The sequence below is a fragment of the Ceratosolen solmsi genome, unplaced genomic scaffold (assembly GCF_000503995.2).
Source record: "Ceratosolen solmsi marchali unplaced genomic scaffold, CerSol_1.0 scaffold2, whole genome shotgun sequence".
Lineage (NCBI taxonomy): Eukaryota > Metazoa > Arthropoda > Insecta > Hymenoptera > Agaonidae > Ceratosolen > Ceratosolen solmsi.
The window spans coordinates 199108-217616 of NW_011948422.1; the positions used below are offsets into that span (position 1 = coordinate 199108).

Consider the following 18509-nt stretch of genomic DNA (forward strand, 5'->3'; position numbering starts at 1 on the left):
ATGGATTTAATTCAAATTAACTAGATACGTTAATTTAAGTGATGTATTAATTATTTCATTCATTCAATTACAATTACTAAAAAAAATCAGTTTATGAAAATATCAAATACACATACACATACATACATAATCATAAATATATAAAAAATTCGATTTTATTGACGAAATCTTCTTAAATGTATAATAATACTCGGTATATAAATAATAATAATGGTAAGAAAAACAAATTGATTTATCAAACTATATTTTCTTATGTTTAAAAAAACGAAATCTTCAATGAGTAGAGTTAATGAATTTCAACATTTATACATAATATTAATTTCCCATTTAAGTAATTTATAACAATACTATAAAATGGAGGATATGAGATTAATTAATACTTTTTGCACAATTGTCATGAGTCGGGAGCGACAATGAAAAAATTTCTTTAGTATCCTTCCAACAATATGCTTTTGTAATCTCGTAACCTATAATCACTGAAAATAACTGAGCCGTCCATTTGAAAAGGACGTTTTGGTCCACCGGAACAAGTTTAGCTTTACATAAAATATGACTGGTTGGTCATAAAAGTACGGATTACTTTATCTCTGAGTGGCAAACTCTTGACTCTCTTCCACATTTTGTCTTCAAGTGTCAAATGTGCTCCAATCCATCCATTCGGATGTGGGAGTTCACCAATAGTAGTACTTGTCTCCCTTCCGCCCTCACCTCCTGGCCATTCTATCACGCTCTTCTGTATTCATTCGCTCCTTTTCCGTGTAAATTGAAATCAATGTATCGTTTGGGTCCGATCGTATAAAGAAAGCGGGAGGGAAATCAATGTTCGACGTTGCTAACTACTGCCAATAACAATTTATAAATAATAATTTGATCAACTTTATTCGAATGACTCATTAAAGACAAATTATATCTTGGATGGATTATCTTAGTGAAGGTAATGAAGCCATTGAATTCAAAGAGGTTACATAAATATTCTGCAAAACAGTTTTATATAAATTATATAGCTATCCTTTTGCACTATATTATGTAAAATGATTGTCTGTATCATGTGCGGAAAATATATTATTTGCCGTTCAAAAAAATCACCAATGAACTAAAATGCAAAAGAAATCGTAGAACTATATTTGTTAATACGAGCCTGTTAAACTTGATATTTATAAATAAACTAAATTTTTTGAAAAGTAAATACCATAAACTATTCGATTGGATAATATTAATATACCCTATTAAATAAAATTAATGTCCTGTAATAAGGAGATCCGTACACTTGATTTAACATAAAACCTCATAATGTTACATTTCAAGGGGGTTCATGAATGTAGAGTGGGTTAGAGTAAAGCGAATTGCAATACCACAGTTGGCGTATTTACCTTAGAAATGGGAGTATTCTGCATCAGTCGGCTTTTTGGCGCCGTGGAATGCAACCTGAAAGCCGATGCTACTGTATTTGCTATTGGTTAATTATTGTACCGTCGGTTCCACATCACTCCCTGCCTCTCTTGTTTCTTTTATCTACCCTTTTTTCTTTGACTTTTTCGTCCTCTCTCTCTCTCTCTCTCTCTCTCTCTCTCTCTCTCTCTCTATCCCCGCGCCCTTCCGTACACTTACTATTTATTTCTGCAAAAAAAACCCATGCTACGATACACACACATAAACACCAAAGTACATAAATGTAATATTTGCGTGTGCATACCTATAGTAATAGGTTGATGAAAAAGCGGTCGGTGCGATAAAAATTCATTTTTATGTTTTACTAGATATAACAATTTATTCCTATTATGATTTAATCGAAATTTGTATTCATATGATGTTCGAGCATAATTATTCGTTACACTATATTTATATGAGGACACATTCCACGGTAGTTAATATATAAAATCCTCATTTTTTATTCCTTGTACAACATTTATGTTAAAACAACATTAATTTAGAATTTTAGTTTTTTTTTTTATTATAGATGGCTTGATTATGAAATTTTTATTAATGGACATTAGCATTTATAGGATTAAACTTAGAACTGATAATATTTAAGCAACTTAATAATTTTCAATAAAATTTCTACTCAAATTAAAAATTAAGTAACTCATTGTTAAAATTACGTACAAAATATCCTAATAAACAATACAAATTGCTAGATTAAAAATCTATTAATATTTCATAGCATAAAGTTAGTGTTTATATTACAAGAATAATTCATACATTTGTCAAATAGTTATAATATAAAATATTTATTTCGATAACATAAAGTTATTATTATTTAGTTTATTGTTTATTTTATTAGGGAATTAAATGACTTCATCATGTATGTCTATAAATGTATCATCTTTGTAACTATTTTCTCAAAAGAACTTTCTTTATTCGCGTTGAAGCAGTACGTCTTATGTATTAAGGAAATTGCTTCGATTCACTTATTTCTTCTTTTACCTTTGATGTTCTGTCTGGAATAAGATGAAATATGCAATAGCATTAATTTTTTTTTTTGTGAATGTATTTTTATAAAATATATCCCTATTAATTAAATACACCAACGATTGTTTTCAAAATCTACAAAAACTGAAAATTTGTGTAAAAATTAATTAACAAAAGTAAGATATCTAATTAAATATCTATAGAAATAAAAATTACAATATTAAAGCTTTATCTTAGTTTATTGTTTAGTAATTTATATATCATTATAATAAAAGTTTCGATTATATTTATACACATATCTAGGCATATGTGAGTGAGCGGGCGCGCGCACGGTTTGTGTTAAGTGTATGATGTAACGATATCTTTATTTTCCTTGATGCTCATGAAAAAAAGAAGTTATATTGCATAATATAGTTGAAAGATTTACTTTCTTTAAAATCGTTCGATCGGAGGATTTTATTAAGACGATGAACATAACTCACATTCCTATGTACTGGACATACTGCAAAGTAATTTAGCGTACATTATCGAACTAACTGCATGTAAATTAGTAGTTTTGTCGGTGCCCTTAACAGTTTTGCGTCAATGTCGCTTTTCGATTAACTTTCTCTCGCCGAGAGCGATAAGGTTGACATCAAAATTGTCGGCGCCATTGCATACATGTCGACCTAATGTTACAACAAGTGTGTATTTGACAGGAGCGTGGTTATGCTTTCATTTCCGCCTCTCTATCATCTCTCACTACGATATAATTTAGCAGCGATTGATACACATTTACTACATAACTACTTCTCTGGATATTTATTTGAAATTATCACTTTCCGTCACTTTTTCTTTTCAATTGTATATATCTTTTACAGTCTTTAAAATAGAAAAATAACTTATTTGTATGCCAGATTGCAACTCATTTTGATCTGTATTTTGAATAAGCCTTGTTGAATAAATATTGTATGTACATATATTAAGCAATTTTTACGTATAACATAAATAAGATAAAAAATTTTTAATTCATCACCATTAAATCAAAGTATGATTTGTTATTTTACTTTAGTTAAATAACGAGCTCTTATACATTATGCATCAATGCTAAATATTATTATAGCACTGAAAATTACATTAACAACGCATGATATAAATACCATAATTAATTAATATAAGTGAGTGTATTTTGGAAAAAAGAAATATAAATTAAATATTTCAATAACAAAATGCCCGATTCATTATGCCGATGATATTCTAATTTTTCTAAAAAATATCTCTTAAAGTAAAGAATTTAATCTATATAATTTTATATTCAATGTATTGTACAGAATATTAATTCCTTAAAAAAATTAGTAAAAAGAACTGTTTGCTTCTTTACAATGATTCTATAATTCTAATTATTTATCTCAACTACACTAAACTACAAAGGATGTCGGCTAATACCATTGTTGTTATTCATATTAGTCATTAATGGTTAAACGTAAGGTTATTAATTTGAAAATTTTTTAAATTTTTAATCAAAGTTTAAAAATATTTAAAATAATTTCTTAATAAATGTGAAATAGTTTATTTTCAGATCAATAATAAAAAGTTTCAAATATTTATCAAATTTTAAATTCTCAAAAAATGTAAAGTATTTATTAATTTGCATATAATAATAAAATCAATAATTGAAGTAGGTTATACCATTACGATAACTTATGTACTTAGAATAAAGTGAAAGTATTCGATCAAATATTCTAGAAATAATTCAACTATTATTGATTATCAACATTATCAAATAATAGTGATTACCTGTCCACCTTGGCAAATGCTTATGCAATCTGCTTTCCTTTAGACTAGTGAACGGGCAATTAAATTCGTATGAAGCCGTAAAGAAATTATAATTAACTTGTATCCCACAAAGATGTGTAACGCCACTTACTATGATAGATTTAATTTATTTTTAAAAACTAAGCAATCCGTGATATTTGACTGATGAATTATCAAATAATTTGTTGTGGGTAATTAATTTTTTAAAACAGTGATGAGGGTATAGAGATATCTTTGGCCTATCATAAACTCCATATAATATTCTATGATCTATTATAACATTAAAAGTATAATCTATCACAATTCACACGTACTAAAATATATCAATAATTTTTGTACTTATTTTATTTGTAATGATGAGATTAATAATGAGATATTCAAATTGAATTTATTTTGCGAGAAAATAATAAAAATAAAAATCATTAGAAAAAGTTTTAATATAGTATCTTGAATTTACTGTAGATTGGTGTAAGAATTTAGAATTACATTATGTCAGACTAAATACCATTGATTATAAAAATTGTTGCAACTTATTATATATTTTTAAGAAGGTCAATATATTTGAATAGAATTATTTGCATTAGTAGTAATATTTGTCTCTAACGTGTACCTTAAATAATGGATACTTTTTTTTTTAATTTAACATTATAACGATTTCCAGCTACATTGTCATTTTATATTTTTATTTTTTATAATAAATATAAGGGGATATATATATTAGCATTTATCTCGATTTCAATAAAATATTTTTGTATTCATATAAGTATTTTATTTGAAGAAAGCTTAAAACTAAGATTGCATTTGGATTAATTTTTATCAACATTTTCAAATAAAATTTTCTATTCTTATCATTGTCTAGTAATGAAAAAATATAGTCTATAATAAATACAAATGTAATTTAAAAGAGCAGTTATTGAACACGAATTTATTTAAATTAGTTTCTAGTTAATTAATTTCTTTTAAAATATTATTCGGTTCCTTACAATTACTACCTTTTTAATAGTGAATATTAACAATTAGCCATCATCCCCACAATTAATAAATAGCATTCTAAACTAATTTTGAGTAATTGAATTTATATATATATATATATATATATATATATATATATATATATATATATATACACAGTTATACAATTGTATAAATTTCGATAATTGAAATTATTATATTAAACAATTTCATTATGAAATTACGGTTTTGGAAAAATATAGTTTTTTACGAATTGATAAATAGAAAAATAAGAATAAAAATAATTATTTTAATTTTTCATCACGTAAATCTTAATGAAAAAGATAAAATATTAAATAAAATGAATAATCATATTATTTTGTACAAACATGCAAAAAACAATATATAAATCTAATAAAAAGCACAATAAAAATCATATAAATAGTTTTTTAAACAAAAGTTGTACGTAAAACATTAATATAAATTCTACAAAACAGTGAAAAGTCATATAGAAACTATTAGCTATGGATGAATGGATCTATTGAAGAATTTTATGAAAATTCATAATCCAGAAAATCGAGAAATTCACAGATACCGAATGTAGAATCATATATATATATATATATATATAATAATTGCGCATGATTGCGTGTCTCTAGAAATATACGATATAAGATAGATTCGTATATTTGTGAATTTAGAAGATGAAATAATATGGATTATATGGGAATACGCGAATGAACATTATTTAAAGTCTTTACATTTTCCTTTTTTTTATGTATATAATTATTTATATCATCAATTATAATGAATATAGTTATGTACAATATTGAATCTCATTCTTTAACAATAACATCAACAACATGATTAAACAACGTTCCTCATTGGTACACAAATTGTAAATGTACAGATAAAAAAGCATTAGATGGGATTCAATGAGGCATTGAAGGTGGCTTACGCTCTGCGCGCCTTATTATTATTTTTTTTGTAATTCTTCCTGTATTATATTATTTTTCTCGTGTTTCGTGTATTTATTTTTCATGTTCCTTTCCTAATTATTTCATTATTTTTATTTTATTGAAAGGTTAAATTCTTCTTTCTATACATAACGATATAATCGAATTATTTTTGCTTTACAATATTGCAACACGGCTCGTAATTCTGCACAATTATTTTTATTTCTTTTATTTTCTTTATTCCGCAAGTACTCCAATATAAATATTTAATTTGATTTAGTATGTCTTTTTTTTGTATTTTAAGTTTTGTCGTTTTATTACATGCTTTTTAACTTTTTCATTCCTTTATAACACAATAATTCGCAATTTTCAATTTTATTCTTTTTTACGGTACTTTTAATATTACATACTATCCACATACATGCAAAATGCGCACCACGGCATATATAATTATATAGGGTATATGATAGTTTAATGAGGTAAGATGAGCGAATGAATCAATTTAATTTGGTGCATGATTTAAAAAGAGTGCGCGAATAGCCCAAACTCCATGATAAACGACGATCCTCCGTTTATACAAATTTTCATTTGATGTTTCGAGAGTATAGTTGAATTATCCGTTAATTCCTTATTTAGTTACACTTTTTTTAAAAATTTAGTTACACATTCCTTACACAGTTACACTGTGTCATTAATTTTAAAAGAAAATTTTCAATTTTTTGTTACTTCATTTTGTTTTTATATTTTTTTCTCTGTAAATATTTACTCTAAAATTCCTTCTTATAAAAATCTTTATACTTTTTATGATTTAATAGGAAACTAAATATATATATATATATATATATATATATATATATATATTATATTTGCATATGTTTGTAACAAAGAACCGTGAAATATTTCATTTGTAATTAATTTCCTCGTTTATTTGAAATTAGCTGAGAGTATTTATGTGATAATTAAAGCAAATAGTTATGCTTATGAAGTTATATAACAAATAATTATGGAATTGTTATTATCAATCTAATATACATTTATCGTTCCTTTGTTAGCAAATGTTGTATCTGCGAATAAGAGAAACTTTACATTTCAAATGGCAATCGTAATAATTTTCTAACCATAAAATTGATCCAAAGTATTTGAGGATCGCCGTATACGAGTTATGGATTAAAAATTCAATTTTTCTAATAAGCGACACAATGTTATCACGACCGAATGAATCAGTTAAACGAATCTAATGCGCGAATTTATATTTAATTTTTTTAATCACCGAGGCGAGCGAGGTCATGATTTCGAAGCAGTTCATCATTATTTGTGTACAGCCTTAGATGAGAATAGAACAGTAAAGAGACAAGTAGGAAAGAAATCGTATTATATTTATATTACGTAACTTTGCTTGCTTTTAACCATTGACGCAATGAATCGGTTCGCTTTCTTATCTTTTTTTTTCATTTTTTATATTTTTTGTTTTTGTATATATTATATATTTAAGGATTATTTAATTAGTTGCTTGGACTTGATAAGTCCCATGTACTTTCTACAAGCTACGATCGAGTTTGCGTAAGAAACTTCGCCATATTTACTTTTTTTCAACATTTTAATGTTCGTATTTCAAATCAACAGTCTTTAGTTTCACGATGGATGTTCATTAAATATGTTATTTTAATTATCATTTTTTTTCTACTCCTTAGTACTTCGCGAATAATAATATGTTCCTTCTGAAGACCAATGAAGCCGCCAAAATAGTTTAGCCTTGGTATTCATTCGCAAATACCTAAATATTGATTAATTTACAAAATTTCCATAAGTAAATTTAATTGCGTATTATAAAAATAAACTAAATACAGTGCTTCAAAATATGTCACTGTGTAAAAACATCAATTTTTTTAAAAGCTTGACAATCTAGTACATCTTAAGACATTCAGACAAGGTTTATAAAATTTGCATAGACTGTGTTACGTCGAGGAACACGTACAAAATTATGAAAAGCAGATAGGTCTCGCATTTTTCACACATAGAAGAAGTAAACGGCTGATTCATTATTCTCATATAACACAAGCAAATATTACTTTATTCTACTTTTCGCATCTCCTAATCTCTACTTCTAATAAACTTTATTAACAGCAATAATTATGGCTTAATTTATTTAAAACATAATGCAATCAGAAATTACGTAAGCGATAATTTATCATCGCCAAACGAATTTTAATCTTATTGGGGGGAAATTAAATAAAACAAACATAAAGAGAGTAAAAGTGTGTAGATAATAAAAAAAAAATAATCAAGAAAGAGAGATATATTAGAGTGAAAATGAGAGGGAAGTAGGAATACTTAAATTGTATTGGTATTTACAAATATATGAAATCGACCGCGGATTGATTATCCGTCGCGCGCGCCAGACCTCCTCGCCGTCGTGTCTCAGCCGCGCTCATGGTTGCGCGTTCGCGTCGCATGTGCATGTGCGTGTGCGTGTGCGTGCGCGTGCATGATTTGGAGTTGTATTTGAAATTGTTTTTGTGTTTCGTCGGTTTGACACTGTGTGCGCGCGTATCTGTATTTGTGGACTATCTTGAGTTTCGTACTGTCTATATTAAGGTATAATTTTTGTTTACGATAAACAACACGAACTGCGGTGGCAGTGAACAGTACACGTGAATATTGCAACAGCAGCAGCAGCAGCAGCAGCAGCAGCAGCGGTATTTTTTCATAATATATCCCTTTGCGTTTTTAGGTTTCATTAATGCACGAAACGCACATATTATTCACTAAACTAGCTAGTATTTTCGGTTTTCATATTAGTTTTAATAATATTCGGCACTCCATTTGTTTTTTTTTATTTTACAAGTATGATCGTACTTGTAAGACGATCGATTTCGAATAACAATTTTGAACTATAAATATTTTTCTTGTTCTTATATTCATAAAATAGACAACTTATCTCGGACGATGGAGGGGCTAATACATAACTATAACCAAGTTCATGATTTCTGATTTATTCAATAATTCTATTTATAATTTATACGTTAGTCCGAATGATTTAAATGAAAAATCAATTTCATTCTTATAAGCTTACAAATCCTTTATACCAATTTAATCTCTTAATTGATCAAAGCCTTCGATATAAATAATTATTTATTTAGTAATAGTATTATTATTTTTAATTAATGAATATTTATATAATAGTATAATTTTTTAATAAACTACCTCATTTATAATGTATTCTTAATAAAAATATCTACGAAAATTATTCTTCTTGAAAACTAATTTATCACAAAATTAATATTATTCGTAAAATTTTTAAAATACCAAAATAATATAAATGTGTTATTTCGTAATGTTTATTAACTGTGAAATATAAGATTTTTTGTTGATTGGTTGCTCGACGAGGAATAATAACGAATAATGAAATAAGTAGCCAACCATGTTTAATAGAATGTACTTAAAAAAAATAATTTCTAAAAGAAAAAAACTAATATTTAAAATCTCAAGTATTTAATAACACTATTTTCTAATTACATATTACTCTATATATCATTCAGTGAAAATAATCTCGTATAATTTTAGTATATTTTCTATTGACCGATTATATACAAGTAATTTAATACCACATTTTCATAAAATCTTATTCTAAGGAATAATAATAAAAAAGCATTGTTTATAAAAGCTATTAGCGACTCGACTTCCCCTCCATTCGAAGTAAATAAATTGTCTAGATTTAACATTATCGAAGACAATCAATATTATTTTATATGCGCACATTTCGTGAATATCCGTGCCGGAATGTTTGTGTGCGTGTGTGTTTGTGTATGTGTCGCTTCGTCGCTGCAGTTGTCACGCGATTCTATGAACACAGACACTTTTATTTATCACGAAATTCATCATCATTATTTTATTTTAAGTCTTCAAAAGAATAAAAACATCAACTATCAGTTTTCGCATTTAATATATTAATTCTTTTGCAAAAAAAATTTTTAAATATCCAATATATCTAATAGAATTACTGCCCAAACAAAAATATTATTTTCAGAGAGAAAATAAATATAATGAAATAGAATTTCTATGGGTCATAAAAGAATCCAGTCTTTTTTGAAGAAAAGGTGCGGCTTTATATTACTAATAAATCTGTTTATGTAAATATAATTTTTTTTTGAATTTTTTTTTCTTTTTTTGTTTTGGCTACACTTTATTTTGTGTTTTATTTTAATATTTAATTTAATATTTAAAGATATACGCATAATAATTATCGTCGCATATTATAATGAACGTTCGTATATATACACACGTGAGCTTCACAAAAATATATAAAAGAGAGAGTATTTATGTATACATACATACATACACACATACACACACACATATATATATATATATATATATACGGCGTGCCTGCATATATAATAATATGTAACCGATGCTATATATGCAAAATCGTGTGGAAAAAAGTATTTTGCTTTATCATTAAATGTAATATTTTCTTATTCATAATAATAATTATAATTTTATTATTATTATCTATATATATATACGTATACATACATAACAATATGTATAGGCGTATATAGACCTGTACAAAGTACTTGATTGAGTGCCTTCATTTAGTCCTAAACAAGACACACGAGGTAAAGATTTTTCATTTTTCTTAATTTTTATCTTTTGCTTTTCATATTTTGTTTAATCGCTTTTACAGTCTCGAACAATTTTTCACGTTTAATATGTAATATCATGCGATAATAAAGTATCTCGTAGTCGTGTGAATGTTTCACGCTCTTATGTTATTTTATCTTTTCTATTTATATATCTTTAAATTTGTTAAAATCAAGTATCCTATCCTTTGATACTCTTTTATGGCGCACTTTACGTATGTGTTTGAGGTGTTTTTGATTTCAATTTGAAGCGAAATAATGGATTGTTGTTTTTTCTTCTTGAATTTTTAAGAAGTAAATGAGATAATTAAGTTAAATGGAGAAAGAATTTGAGGCTTATTGTTACCATGGTTTATTTGAACCATTTTTAAGTCAATTTTATTTTATTTAATTCGTCTTCTATTTCATTTAATTAAGTTCGAGAAACGCCATCGTCGCGCTATTATTTTGCATAAATCAATTCCACGGCATTATGTTTAAGTTTTATATATAAATGTATATACCATTATATATATTATATAATATATATAATTGTACCTGTGTATATGCACTTGTAATGATTGGAATGAAAGAAATTTCATACAGAATAGAAATTGAATATTTCACGAATAGAGATCAAAGCATTAATTTTCTTATTTTTCGTTTTAGCTTTCATTGAAATTTTTGCGCGACGTCGGGGGCGTTTCTCTTTAATTATCCTTTATACTTGATTTCTCAATATTTCTTCACAGTATTTTATTTTTCTATTTTCATTTCGCTTATATAATCCCTTCTTTATCCACGGCATATTTTATCACTTAATTTAACATCTCACGTACATTTTATTTTGTATTATCAAGAGATGTAATTTATAATATTTTAATATTTTTTATTTATATTATTAAATTGACCATCCACGTCTCGGAAAGCCCATGGAGCAGTCTTTAAGTTGTAATATTAAAAACCTGCATTGCTTTTTATTCCATTAAACAACGGTGTTTATAATCTGTTGCGCAGTTATGCATTTCGAAATATATCTTATAAAAAATGTATTAATTGATTTAAGTTAACACGAGCTTCATAATTACTCGATAAATAATCGCTTGACGTAAACAACATTCTTTTTCATCTAAGCAAGTACTTTTTATTTTCACATTACCGCATCAATTTATGCGCGATGCGACAGTATTTTAGAATCAAGTCTTAAGTACAATGGGCATATTTAGAAAAGAAAATTAGTTACAAATATGTAATAGTATCGTCGATTATGTCTCGATATAATCACATTTATATTATAATTCTTCTTCTTTCGTCTCTTCCTTTTCACGTCATAGAAATACTTATATTACTCAAGCTTTATAATTTTATCATGAAACAATTAAATTTCAATTCGACTCTTCTTAAATCCCTAGATTTAATGTAATAATAATAAGGATATTTTTAATATATTTAATGCTGCTATCATTATCTATCATTAAATTCACGATTTTCGCACACATTAAAACAAATTTTTAAATTATCATAAATAACATTATGATAAGAATTAAACCGTTGCTCTAAAATTTAAAAGAACTTTGAGAACAATAATATATCCACTTCAAAAAATAAAGAAATTGATAGAAGTATATATATCGCTTTTATATATTACTTTACGTATAAGCTCCCACAATTTTCCGAGACGTAGGTGTATATTTTCTACTAAATTTTCTCTCTTCTCCTACTTATGACTTTTTTATATCCAGTCAATTTTATCAAATCATGCTAATATTATATTAAATCATTTGTATGTGTAGCAGCCCCTGAACCGTAGCAAATCGTGTTATGTCCAAATTCTTTCATACGCTTTTTTCTTTCGCTTACATCGTCGATGTGATCAACAACTTCCCTCATTATATTTACACTTTCTCATCGAGAATCTTTATATTTTAGTTTAAATTCGTTTCGTACGTATTCGTATATATTGTCCGTCTTTTCGATTTTCTTCTCTCTAATCTTTTACCGTCTCTCTCTCTCTCTCTCTCTCTCTCTCTCTCTCTCTCTCTCTCTGTCTCTGTCTCTCTCTTCTTTTTTTGTATTTTAACTTATATTCATAGAGCACATGTAATTGTACATCTTCTGTTTTTATTACTTAATCTTTGGAGACAATTCAGTTTTTAAATTATATAATGTATTCTTAGAGGTATTTATTGATTGCGACGCGTACAAGAAGAGAGAGAAAATATAGTATATAATGTAAGATTTCAGAAATCAATGAGACAAAATGAAAATAAAGTATTCCATAAAAATTGAAAAATCGAATAGAGAACGAGAGAGAGAGAGAGAGAGAGAGAGAGAGAGAGAGAGAGTGAGAGAAAATGGGTGAGTGAGTGGGACGGGTGCGGAGCGTCGCGGAGTAATTGGAGGACGGGTGGGAGAAGGATGGCGGTTGCCAGAAGACGGAGAGTCCGTCAAGCTAAAATGTTTTATCTATTTGGTATATAAACATACACATACAGCTGTATATAAATTTGAAATTCTTAGTCAAACTTTGTCAAACATAGCTTGAACCATATAGTTATTGATGGTCTTCGAAAAGCGGACACTTGAGGGAAAAACAATTACGAAATGCGTACATGCGAAAGCCGGGTTCTTGCAACTTTGATCGGTTGGCTTTCCCACTATTGCATGGCTATAGGAAGTTGCTGGAAGATGCGAGGAAAGACGTCGAACGATGCTGAATGATGCTCGAATAACGCTTAGAAAGATGCTTAGAAAGCACGACTTGGTCATCCAATGTTGGCCTAACCGATTACGAAGATTAGTCGGTTAGCTTAGATGTACGAGTACGGTCCGTCGGTCAGGGCGCTACACAGCAACAGTCAGGAGGCGTCGTCTTTCCCTCGGGTGCCACGGCTTGGCTTATATTCGAGGCCAGGATCGAACTGCATCAGTACAAAAACCTGTGGGCGGTAATAGATATGTGTTTGATTAATGTTTCATCGAAGGGGGAGGGGGCCGAAAAGAATTTAGAGGAATTGTAAATCGCGGGTCTTTATTAAAACGTACAATTGTAGTGTTCCTAGTTCTTGATTTTTTATATTAGTAAAGAGACAGAAGAAGTATGGACAATTGCTTTGTCGGAATAAGATATTAATAGGAATAAGATCAGTGAGATGTTGATGAAAGAAAAAAAATTCCAATTTTTTTTTTTTTTTTGTTATAATTATGGAGACGGTGACTCACCTGATCGGTTGGCAAAAGCGTGAAGTCATCGGGAGGATTCGTAATAACGTATCGCTTGGAAGAAGCGTCACATGACGAGCTGGTGTCGCGAAATCTAAAATATTAGTTGACAAAATATTAAATCCTTGCCTTGTCACATTAACCAGGGCTTTACATATACACGCATACACAAATATTTTATTATTTTCTTTTCTTTATCTGTTTTTCAGTTATTAGTATATGAAAGTGTCAAAGCCGCAACTAAACAAATATTTAGCTAACTAAATTCTATGCATAAGCGAAATAATGCTAATATTGTGGCAAAATATAGAGGTTAGTAATAGAATAATAGAGAGTAGTTGATAGACAAAAGACAGAGAGACAAAGACAAAAAAGTTAAAAAATGATATTTTTTGGATGGAGAAACTTACTGCGCGTGGTTCACAAATTCTATCATCGCATTATTTGTCAAAAAATTCTTTTTTTTTGCTCGTATCGTGATGCAAAATGCAAAATGCAAAATGAGTGCGGCAAAAACCAAAAAATCAAAGAGCAATTATTGCGATGTAAAAGGAACGGTAATGTGCCGACATTACATTATAATATAATATCATAATAAAAATTATTATTACAATTGTTAAAGTGCCAATAATAATAATAATAATAATAATAATAATAATAATAATAACAACAACGATAATAGTAATAATAATAATAACAACGATAATAATAATAATAATAATAATAATAATAATAATAATAATAATAATAATAATAATAATAATAATAATAATAATAATAATAATGAAAATTAAAATCGATAATAATTGATGGGAATCGGCAAGAATGAGAATAATAAAGATAGGCGGCCGCAGGGCCGTATTTTAACGTTGGGCTAATCCAATAAATACCATCGAAGGAAAGAAAGTCCGATACCTGTACCTGTACAGACCAATGCACAGCATTCCATACGACTTTAATGCCGCGACAAAGAGGTCTCCGTACGAGCCTCCTTCGCCGTATTGAGCCAATGGCCCATCATACAACGAGATTTGACCCACCCTGCACCTATCGCGATTTGCTAAACTGTCCGCGGTACTGCAAGTAGATTAATAATTATCATATTGGACGGCCTTCGCTGCCATATCACTCCCTCCCGCCCATCCACGTCACTCGGCTCGACAGTACAATTGCCAATGAGAATCGTGGGTCGAGTAACGAGCCACGCGAGTCCGAGTTAGCGGGAGAGGTGTGATGTTGGTAGAAGCCGTATTGTTGAAATATCGATTGATGGACGTACCTGTAACCACCCCTTAATCCTGCGCCTTCGGCTAAGATTAATTCGAGCTCGGGTGTCGCACCGCCAGTGATTAGGGATCTTATCAATGTTAATGCGTTTTGATTGAAATAAGTCTGCAAGAAGAAGGGGCGTGACATTTATTATTGGCAAAGGGCTCATCCAGTGGATGAGTGACGGCACATTGTTTGGAATATCAGAGGTGAAGGAAACAAACCGTCGACATTAGAGAATCCAGCACGCTAACGGCAAAGGCAGTGCCGCAAGCGAACGGCTGAGTGAGATAGAGCTCTGTGTCTGGGTCATCGTCGTCGTCTTGGTCGAGAAACTGTACGTTACTATCATTGACAAGTTCTAGAAAATAATTTGAATATTATAATCGGTTGATTGTGTACTTGGAGAAATCATGAATTGTCGTAAAGGCTCGTTAGCGTGACTCAATGCGGTGGTTATATGCGTAGAAAATTGCCTACAATATTATACATTTGTTGTCATAATTATAATAATCTTGCGATATAATAAGGAAAGAAAATATTCTGAAAAGTTTCCTAAAGCTGCTTTGTGATAGTGGCACAATGTTTAGATGCAATTGCATCACATACCTGTTATCATTGGTACATTTGCACCATAAACGGATCCTCTTCGCTGAAGAACAATAGGACTTCCAACTAAAAGCACAAAAGTTTATATTTTAGTTTTTTTTTTCTTTTTTCTTTTTTTATTAAAGCATAAAGAAATGTTGCCGCGACTTTTTTATGGAAATATTATTAGAACAATTAGTTTATTGCAATATGGTTTTAGTATATTGCATTAAATGCTGTACTCTACTAGAGCGTGTACAAGTAACATGTCGAATCGATAATGTAGCATTGTTATTCATATTTAAGCATACGATTATTGTCAAAAATTTACTTAATCTTTGTGTTAGTAAAAAATTAAGAAAATTTATGAGTTTTTTATTGTTTACCAAGACTAAGCAACGACAAACCTTGACTTAAAACACCTATCGTGTCATCGAATGTCATTGCCTTGATGTTGAGGGACGCTAAGATAGCTTCCTTGTCGGCGAGGGTGGGATCATCGTTGCTAGGCACTTTTGCCGACAGGATGCAACACATATCACACAGATTTACATTAACTGCGCGTAAATCTGCTCTACTTAGTGGCGAGCCCTGTGTATTTCAATAAATTACAAATCTTACAACTCTAAAATTTTCAAATTTTACAGCTTTTCATCAAGATATTAATATATAAGTAGCCGCTAGCTTCGTAGGGGAAATTCAAGAAAGTCTTAATTACGTTCGATAAATACATATCGCGGCGGTAATAAAAACGATCAACGAACTTGCAGAACGAGGCGGTGTGGTAGAATTTTGATAAGCAACTTACGTTTAAGACCGATATCTTGGGTAAGTTTTGAAGCATCTTCCATTCACGTCTAATATAGTCCACGGAGCCAACTATTACTACGTGCTTAAGCTCATGGTAATGAAAATTGGATGCTCTTAACGGCATGACCAAGTTTCTCAGCCCGATAAGAGGAGAGTCGGGATCGGCGAAGAGACAAACGACTACGTGGCCGTTGAGTACCGTCATGGCCGCCTGATTACGGTCAAGTATACAGTCTTCGAGACTGCGGGCTGGACTCCAGTGGAACATACCAGTCGAGTCGTACTTCATCTCCGTTTTCTCGAAGTCGAAATCCTTGGCTTGATCGTCCGCGATGCCGATCTGGAGGCCGCCATTATTGTTGACGTTGGAGCCGCCTGATGCACGACTGGTGGGCCTAGATTTGTCCCGACGGGAAGCAAAGACAAGGAGACACGAGTGTCTCGCGTTAACAGTTGTGTTCACCAAAATTTATGGCATTATATTTAGAGAAATGATTTCATTATACTTTTGTAGAGAAGTACTTAATTCTTAATTAATGAGAATCTATTAATGAGAATGCAGCTTATGCCTATGCTAAACTATATTTCTTATGTAGTCTACGTAGACAGTTAATTACACAAACTGTTAATTATGCGTAGGACTGCGTTTCATTGCATCAAATCAAATTTCATTACTGAATTACGTAATTATCTGCTGTCTAATACGATGCGTAGTCAACGATATGTTATATCGAATAAATGTTCAAGATGCGCATTCGCTAGTTCGAAAAAATATTTATGGTATATATTTATAAATAATAATACTTGAATGACCGATAATAGTGTAAGTTGAAATTTGTAGTTTAAATACGAAATGCATTTTTTTTCTTTTTTTTTCTCAACTTATAAATTCAACTAACATTAGAGTTAAAATTGATTACCAAAAATTGGATAGAAATTCGAAAAAGTTTTAATGACTCGATACTATTACTAATGACAATAATAAAAGGCTAATTTTTTTAATACAGTACTCTCTTTACGCATATATAAACTTTAGTTTCTGTTTTCTAAGCAATAATTACCTTTTAATCATTTTCGTAATCTTAATATAATAATATGTCATACAATATAATTGATATTTCTCTGATAATTATTATCAAAAGCATTATATTGTACACTAAAAGCAAAAGCGACTATTTTAGTGAAAATAATGCTAAATTAATTAAAAAATTATAGATTAAAGACAAATTATCTAAAGTCTTGTATAAAAGTTTAATAGTACTATATAAGTGTAATAAAAATAATAGCTTAAACATATAATTACTATGTTCACGGTAAATGAAATTAGAGTATATTCATTTTTCAATTTAAATTTCTACTAAAAAGATTTTAATTTCTTAAATAAATTCATAACTTTATGTCTGCAACCAACACATCAACTCTAAACTAATTAACAATATTAATTTATCTTAATTATAATGACGTTTTTTTTTTATAGCGATAATCTTACTTCCATATCTTTTATCTATAATTTCTAATATTTCAATATAAATTTATATCAAATCCAACCATCATACGTTCACTAGAATTTGCATTCTTAGTAAATATTAGTGATTCCGTTCGAATCCATATTAGTATGTTGCAATGTGCACACAGACTCGTTTGGTTAGCATAACAATAGTGCGTAAATTACTTTCTCTGCTAAATTCAACGAACATGCAAGCTTTCAATTATAAAATTATAAGTAAATTTATAAATTAAAAGACGGTTTTACAGTGGCGTTATAAGCGTACATGAGTTTTTTCACTTCGTAGGCGAGATGGTAGCCAGCATATGCGGACTCCTCTTGTGGCGATCTGGAAAATTAGAAAAGAAGCATACGTTGTTCGAACCCTTCTTCAATATTTTT

At 29.2% G+C, this 18509-nt stretch overlaps 2 protein-coding genes across 3 annotated transcripts in view; both read right to left on the bottom strand.

Annotated features, from left to right (window-relative positions):
- Positions 1-13147: 13147 nt before the first annotated feature.
- On the bottom strand, positions 13148-15444 carry LOC105361738 (calcium-activated potassium channel slowpoke-like). 2 transcript variants are annotated; one of them, XM_011498991.1, is made up of 4 exons: positions 15234-15444; positions 14876-15031; positions 13955-14048; positions 13148-13671 (listed from the first exon to the last, which is right to left on the bottom strand). In XM_011498991.1, the coding sequence occupies exons 1-4, from the start codon at positions 15368-15370 to the stop codon at positions 13591-13593; spliced, it is 468 nt and encodes a 155-aa protein (XP_011497293.1). In that variant the 5' UTR covers positions 15371-15444; the 3' UTR covers positions 13148-13590. The 2 variants fall into 2 exon arrangements, with proteins under 2 accessions (XP_011497293.1, XP_011497292.1); XM_011498990.1 differs by having other exon boundaries at positions 14870-15031.
- The window catches only part of slo (calcium-activated potassium channel slo), a 43143-nt gene continuing 39998 nt past the window's right edge, over positions 15365-18509 (bottom strand). The window contains exons 12-16 of the mRNA XM_011498989.1: positions 18394-18456; positions 16620-17016; positions 16219-16402; positions 15833-15898; positions 15365-15584 (exon numbers count right to left, since the gene is read on the bottom strand). Of these exons, the coding sequence (XP_011497291.1) occupies positions 15427-15584; positions 15833-15898; positions 16219-16402; positions 16620-17016; positions 18394-18456 (868 nt within the window). The 3' untranslated portion in view covers positions 15365-15426. The remainder of the gene's footprint in view (positions 15585-15832; positions 15899-16218; positions 16403-16619; positions 17017-18393; positions 18457-18509) is intronic.

Bases quoted from the DNA above. Each gene is read 5' to 3' on its own strand.
- LOC105361738 (XM_011498990.1), bottom strand. From the start codon at position 15,370: ATGTCACGCCCCTTCTTCTTGCAGACTTATTTCAATCAAAACGCATTA. The intron at 14,049-14,869 runs GTATCGGACTTT...CTAATATTTTAG, and splicing joins ATTGGTCTGTACAGGTACAG to ATTTCGCGACACCAGCTCGT. The intron at 13,672-13,954 runs GTGAGTCACCGT...TACCGCCCACAG, and splicing joins CGCTTTTGCCAACCGATCAG to GTTTTTGTACTGATGCAGTT.